General features: G+C 31.6%; 1 protein-coding gene across 1 annotated transcript in view; it reads left to right on the top strand.

Annotated features, from left to right (window-relative positions):
- LOC106678033 (uncharacterized) overlaps nt 1-8,196 on the top strand; it is a gene marked incomplete in the record, with an annotated part of 375,705 nt that overhangs the window by 361,117 nt on the left and 6,392 nt on the right. The window contains 3 exon segments of the mRNA XM_067048596.1: nt 6,143-6,324; nt 6,431-6,607; nt 8,041-8,191. Of these exon segments, the coding sequence (XP_066904697.1) occupies nt 6,143-6,324; nt 6,431-6,607; nt 8,041-8,191 (510 nt within the window).

Genomic DNA, 8,196 nt, shown 5'->3' with positions numbered 1-8,196 from the left:
TGTAACTTACGCCCCTGTTTTTTGGGATTCACTCATCGGTTGCCTTCCTGCCCCAGCGTTGAAGTCCCCTGCCGCGGCTGATGGTGAGATCTAACGGAGGTCCAGGAATTGGGGGCTGCCGCGCTGTTGCCGGCTCTACCTCTTCAGCTTCTTCAGCTGGACCTCCAGCTATATATTATCAATTAGGTAATGCAATGTATGTAAAATGAGCATATATTATATTTAAATAGCTTCATTAGACAGTAAATTGTTAATTGTTTGCTTGTGTTAATTCGTTCTTTATAATTACTAAACATTAAGAATAGTAATCGGTCAAAAGTTTTTAGATTTCTTTTTATCTCTTCTGTTGGTATCATTTCCAATTTATTAGTTCTCTAATTCATATAAATAATTACGTTCTCAACAAAAACTTGAGAAGAACTTTCAATAACAGATCATTAATCAAGATAAAGAAAGGCATTGGAGGTCTTAACTATTCTGCGAATTAATTACAACTTATCAAATCTGTGTCAGTATGGGTGACGTTTGATTTGTTTCTCCTCTCCACATACTTGTTTATATGTAATCGGTTCTATATCGCAAAACTCAATTGTACCACATTTTTTCTTCAGCTTAGAAACTGTTGAAACGCCACTCCATTTTGTTGTATAATTTGAAAATTGCATCAGATTTTTCATCACACAAAGATTCTATTATTATTTATAATTTGTTCCTCCTCATTACTAAGTTGTATTCTTATGGATAATACAAAAAAATTAAAATTCTCAGAATCAAACTTTTTTACTCATAGAAGGTAGGCTAGTAATTGGTTACTAAAGCATACCTTCTACGCCACAACCCCTGATGAAGACCTGAAACTCAGATCGAAACGTCGGCATAAAATAAATAAATATGGTTTTGTTTATTTATGTTGTTCTTTGCTGACCGCACCCCCCGACAAACTTCTCCAATCATTTTTACTCATATTGTTTACATTTTAGACTGTAAGGAGAAAAATTAGTTCCCAGCCTGTCTGTAATCAAATTTATCTTCGGGCATTATCGATCAAAACTTTCTTCCGATTTTGATGACATTTTCAAGGATTGTGCGGATTAATACCTATTTGACCCCATTTCAATTTTTTTTCAGATTTCATCACAAATATTGTATTTTCTTATGAAGATGGTTCGGGTGGCGGTCAAGAAATGTACAAGAACAGTATAAAAATGGTAGTACCCAACGTTTCGCCCAACTTTGCATTGCTTCATCTGGGCGGGGTCCAAGATAAGATGTGCTTGACACTTATTTCAATGATAATCAATATATATTAATCCATCTCTATTCCTAAATTTCATCAACGAAACGTCACCCTAGAAGTTAGATAAAGTGAATACTAGACCTCAATAGAAATTCTTTAATCAATTAAATATTGATAGAATAAACATTTATCAGTTGGCAGTTCTATAACAATGTGGGAGCAGCAGCCTTCTTTGATTTGTGCCAAAAATCCTCATCCTCCAAACAAGAGCCGGGAAGAAAAAAGGCAGTTTTCTCACTCCAATTTTTGATTACTTTAATGAAAACAAGGTATAATTACTAGTCAAAATTCATGAGTCTGCCAAGTACAGGCAGGGGGATTAAAAAATGGCGGCTGTTTCAAAACCTTAAAAAAAAAACATTATTTTTCATTCGGAGCTCTATATCTTAAAATGTACCAACAACACTAGAAAATTTAAGAGAACATTATTTAAAAAAGAGTAAATTTGCTGAAATATTAGCCCTAAAAAAGCTATTTACGTCCAATAGTTCTCAAGATATAGCTTTTTCTTAAAAATCTACTGCAAGATAAGTAGTTAGTTAATTTATTTTGAGAAATCTATATCTCAGGAACTATGTGACGTACAGATGTCTATTAGAACTCAAATTAAATCTAGTATAATGGACTATACAGAAGTTTATGACCTTTACCTTCATATGAATAGTAGTTTCCATGATATTTGCTAAAATAAATTGATTTTTATTGTTCGGAGAATAATTTGATTTATGAAAAACTTCATTTTAGAAACCATTGGACGTACAGATGTCTGTCAGCGCTCAAATTAAAGCTAGTTAAATTTACTATAAAATAGTTAATAATGTTTATCTTTGTAGGACTAGTAGTTTTTATGATATTTGACAAAATAAACTCACAAAATGTTAATTTCTAGTTGTACATATAAAATTTTGGATTTTTGTAAAAACATATCTCTAAATCCATAAGACGCACATATGCCAGCCAACACTCAAAATAAAGGAAATTTAACTTACTATAAAGTAGTTTATAACACTTATCTTCGTAGGGATAGTAGTTTTTATGAAATTCACATATGAATATAAATTTGGCAAATAAAAATTTGTCCGAACAACTATAAATCAATTTATATTAACAAATTTGATGAAAACTATTACTCCAACGAAGATAAACATCATGAACTACTTTATAGCTCATTACATCACTACTGATCCTTCAGTACGTCCCATACTTTTTTATGAATTTCGTCCCATAATTTTTATGAAATGTTGCTTTTTAAAAAAGTATATCTGGAGAACTATTTAACGTAAATAACTCTTTTAGGGCTCATATTTTAGCAAATTTGCTCATCTTTAAATGGCGTTCTCTTGGGTTTTCTTGTGTTGCTCCTACTTTTAAAGATATAGAGCTCCGAATGAAAAATTCGTTTTTTTTATCGCTTTTAAACAGCCGCCATTTTTTATTCCCTTGCCTATATTTGGCAGACTCATCAATTTTGACTATTAATTATACATAGTTTTCATTAAAGTAATCAAAAATTGGGGTGAGATAACTCCTTTTTTTCTCCTCTTGGGCTCTTGTACTATGAGGAGGTGCCTTCACAATGGACAGTTCAATATGGATAAGCCTCACCTTGTGGGTCTATTGGTTTAGGTTCCAAACCGTAACAGCTACCTCTATCCATTTACATTAACAACAGTGATCTAACCTGAGGGCCGTTTCATAAAACATTGGAATGTATATAATAATGTGAATAGTGGTCCAATTAAAATTAACATTTTTTTCTTTTGATTCTGGTAGGCGCACCAGGTATACTATGCTACATAACAAACTATCCATCATTCTCTCAGGGTTCCTTCAGACAGACGCGATAGTTGAATTTATCTTCTTAACAATTACATTTTTTTTACAATAGATCAATTTTTATACCTTTTTTCATTATTGTTTTATCTTGGTTTTTTATTTACATTTTTTTTATCAGTATCCTTAAATGATTATTTTGTCGTCACTTTTTGTGTGGGTTCCTAATGAAAATATTTTCATATTTTAAAACTATAATCAAAACACATCCATTGCCCACTACATATTTATATATTATTTTATATTTTATAGTTAATTACCCTTAATCAGTTTTAGCTCTATAAAAATTTTCAAAATCTTGTAGTTTTATCTTATTATACGTAACAACGTATAATAAGCTAAAACTATAAGATTTACAAGCCATCACCAGATCCCAATAATTAAAAATGTCATAAATATTTCATTTTAGGTTCTTATTATTTTTTTTTTTATCTTATTTTGGCACCACATGTTGCCATCTGGTCGGACCACATTTTTTATACTTCTCTGGATAAATAAATAAATTTAGGCGTGTATTAGGGTTAATACCTCGCCCGAAAGGAAGTGTAGGAGCAGAAGGAACACATTAAGGATGATGAATGTTAGGCAAGAGAGTATTCAGTGTAATATTACTATGTCAGATTTTATTTTAGCGATAGACCTCATAATAATATCGGCTTATTACATTGAGGAAAAGTTGATTACTTCTATAGTTGTTATGGTAATTGTTACATTTTACATAGAGTGGTATTGTAACACTCAATAATAAAGATATAGATGTTTTGAAACAAGCGAGGATTAATTTAATCTCTAAGTAATATGGTCAGTGCAAGTTGTGTGATAGTAGGACTCGATAATTAAATAGGACTCGACTTAATGAAGTAACAAAATCATATATACATAGATTATAAAACACAATCTTTCTTAAAAACATAACAGAACATATGCATAGTTAGAGGTAACATTATTCTGTAATTGCTTTATAACTTTGTCTCTTTCTATCTAATCAACCATCTAAACAAAAAGATTATTTAAACAAGGACCCCTAAACTAACTGAACCTAAATTGTTCAGATGTATATTTAATAATAACTTACAGACTAACCTAAATTTAAATTTAAAAAGATAAAAAATAATATTACAAATAATATGAGGCGGAGAGAGAGAGCCATCCCAATTTAAAAATCTTCCATCTACTTCTTGAAACATAACGTCCATGTCTCATTTTGTAAGATTAATTAAAATATGTGACTTATCTCTCTGCCTACTACATCTTACGCATGCGCCGCCGTCACTAATCCCTTTTGTTTCGTCTATTAGATGCGCACTAGGTTTTTTACTAATGGCGTTTTATAATAATATAGTAATTTTTTTTTCCGTTAGCATGTTATGGTGTCAGGTTATAAGTAATGGCCGAATTCACAACACAAAATATATTGTTTGCTAATAAATAATAAGAATCTGAGTCTGACTACTTCCTCGATGTCTTGAGATGTGTGGAGACGCCTTGATAGTCCGCTACTGACATGGAGAGAGATAGGAAGAGATAGAGAGAGGAGATAGGGCGGAAGCCGTGACCTGATGAATAAGGAGAAGAGATAACTGACGGAGCGGGCCATTGAAGAATTTTTTTGACCCTACTCCCTCCCTCTTTGGTTCCTGGTCCCTGGGAACGGTACCTCGTCTATTTGTGTAAGGGTCTCTATGGAGGCTGTCTTCTCTATCTTGCCTATCTGGGTGGTCGGTCTGCCAGCGAAGGAGCTTGAGAGCAAATCAAAACATTAAAAACCAAAGCTGGTACCGTGCGCCCGTAACTCAACTTTCCCTTACCTTCCTAAAAGGAGACCTAAAATTCGTATAACCCTTCCTATAAAACCCTCTGAAATTAGTCTTATATTTTTCGACCTAGTATTACCAAAAGAAGTTTCATTGAAATCTGTGATCCCACGTGCATAATCTACACTTGTCAGTGCTCTATATCTTTAAAGCTACTTATGACAAGAAAAAATAAATTATAACATTTTTTAAAGTAGTTGAAATTTATGAGCTTAGTAGTTCTCGAGAATGCTTATTCTGCTATTGAATTTTTCTCTCTTCTTAAATTTTATTTATATATAGGTTTATTTCTTCTTATACTAAGTTGCCAATCCCAACTCTAATTAATAATGTGTACCTAATTCATATTTGCGGTCGGGAGAGACCGGCATGTCTCCGATTTTCCAATCTCTAAACCAAATTCTTTCATAATTCATATTAATACATTACCGTTAACAATGCAAAATAGTTAATTATTTCTAATAAACAAAATTGAAGGTTCTTTAGGGGAATAAATTTTGAAAATTTGGCCCTAAGCCCTATTATACTATTAGAGGATAAGCCTACCTGATATTAAAAATCACTTGATAATACATTGACCTGTCGAGTTTAATCAATTTAATTTCTAAGTTATATTTCATGGCAGTTCAATTTTGACTATGCTTCCATGAAAGTTTGTAATTCTTTATTTGGGTATAATCGGCTGAGATTACCCGCAGACTCTGGAAGCAAGTGTAACACAAAATGAACACTTTTAATTTATGTTTTAAAATTATTGCTATTCAAAATAAAAATTCATATCATTTTAAAGCCAATTAGTCCAGTTTATGAATGAGAAATGCTAAAATTATACCCATTAGGAAGTTGCCAATTTTTTGTTCAATTTGTCAATCCATCTCTTGGTAACTGAAAATTATAAATGGTTGTGAAAAGATACCATCATGAATTTCTTTCAATTTTATCTTCTGTCCATCTCCTTGTCTTCACATTTAAGGCTCCTTTTGAGTAACTTCCATATTTCTTACCTCTGGTTCTTTATTACTGAAGCATATTTTCTAAGATGCTTAAAAGTAACAAAACCAGACCAGGTGGTTACTTCTATTAAGCCTATAACTTACCCTGGCACTTCTAGCTTGATTTTTTTATTATTTATAAGAGGGAAAAATATTTAAATTTTATTATAATAGCAATAAATGATAAACTGATTTTATGTTAACAGAGATGCAGAATACAGCAGACCTAAGTCTTGCTGCGGACTGCTCAGCCCCGCCGCTGTGTCGCTGCGATGGCTGATGCTCCTGCTTCTGACGGTTGGAGTCTGCTGTGCATTAGTTGGTACTGTCCTTGGAGCTACCAGAGCAACTGCACCTCATCATCTCACTGTTGCATTGCTCATGATAGGTATGCCATGTTCTATGGTATTTTAAAATTTACAGAGTACTAAGATTCAAATTAAGTTTATTCCATTGTAAAATATTTGATGTTAATTATTCCATTAACTGCGAAGGTGTTGGAGTGGTGCTGGTAACAGTAAGTGGTGTGGCATGGCGATTAATGTCTCAGGATTCTCCAACGTGTCATGCCATTCTTGGTCTTTCGAATCAACCTGTGGCTGTTCACACCTCTTCCCGGTTCTTGCCCAGGTTACCTCCGGCATACGGCAGGCCACATCACCCTTATGCAGGTAAATAGAATATTTTTTAGAACATTTTATAGCAGGTCTATTTCTGCTTAATTTATCCTAAATTTGTAAAAATTTTATTTTTAATAATAATATTCTGCATTTATTCTAAGAGAAGTCCCATCAAAATAATTTTAAAACAACTCAATATTGGGCTATAGTGCCTATAAGTAAAAAAAAAAAATAAAAATCAACTAATAAAAATGATAAAATTATAATTCATCATTTGGTAACTTATAATAATAATAAAGTTAACAAAAACAAATTAAATAATGTTAATTTACAAAAGAGGTGAGATATGAAAAGCATCATAATATTTCACTATCAGTAAAAAACTTGCTACTAAAATGGCCACAATTTAAGAGAAATTCAGATTTTCGGAAAGATTGAGAGAAATACAGATTGGTAGTGAAGGCCAAATATGTTCGTATCATGGAAGATCCGATGCTACTATAACAGTCTAAACCATTCTTGAACACCAATAAAACTTGTGATAGAGGTGAAACAGAACTAAAAAAGTACAATTAATATTTATATCCATATTTATAAATTTTAAATGAATATTTTAAACATCCAACAGTATTTTGTGTTAAATGTTTCAAAAATACAAAGGAAATATGAAATAATATCATTGATCTACCTATTTCAAAATTTCATTCAAAAATATTTACTATTTTTTGGAAACTGGATGAACAGGAAGTGATTGAAGATAAAGGATTTGAACATCAGAAGCTTATTGGAGGAAATATTTAATATTTAAGGATATTATAGAACTGTTATTTTTTTTTTTTTTTACCTTCTTGTTTATTGATTTTATTTGTATTCAAATAAATCCTTATATACTAGTTATATATATCTGTATTGTGTTTTCTATAATTTACACATGAGACATTGAAAACAAGAGACACTTGATCCAATATAGGTACTACCAACTTGAGAATGGAATGGACATTTATCCTATATTTTAGGATGGTTATATTTCCTGAATGGTTTCGGAAGTAATAAAATTCTTTAAATATAAATAATTGGTAGCACTGCTACAACTAACTTCCATAAGTTTTATTATTTCTTTATTAAGGTGCAATATAAACTTTGTTGATTTTAACTATATTAATTGTATACTGTTGATTGGAAATATTTTTGTTTGTAGAACTGGATTATGGGCAGAGAAGCACGAAATTTATTAAATTAAATTAGTAAATTTATATCTGAAAATAGCTATAATGAAATTTTAGTTATAAAATCCTTTATACAGCCAACAGGTGGCATGACATACATCTTTTTGGCACTTCAAATATGTTTTCACAAAAATGTGGTTTAATCCGTTCTCATTTTTTATTTTATTTAAGTCTTTTTACTTTTCATAACTTAATAATTATTTCTATAACCTTACTCAAATTGAAAACAAAACATTTAATGGAAATATTCCTTTGTAGCAATGATGTACCCAGAGTTCCAGTATCGTGCCCCACCGCCTTCTTATCAGGCCAGTATGCAAGAGTACAGGCTGCGTTTATTACTTCTTGATCGGAGGAATGGCCTAAGCCCACCACCGACCTATAGGTCTCATCCTCCGACAATTATAAGGTAAT

Source organism: Halyomorpha halys, unplaced genomic scaffold (genome assembly GCF_000696795.3).
Source record: "Halyomorpha halys isolate HHAL.00 unplaced genomic scaffold, Hhal_1.1 Scaffold9.1, whole genome shotgun sequence".
NCBI lineage: Eukaryota > Metazoa > Arthropoda > Insecta > Hemiptera > Pentatomidae > Halyomorpha > Halyomorpha halys.
This window is presented reverse-complemented; position numbering and strand designations above follow the sequence as displayed.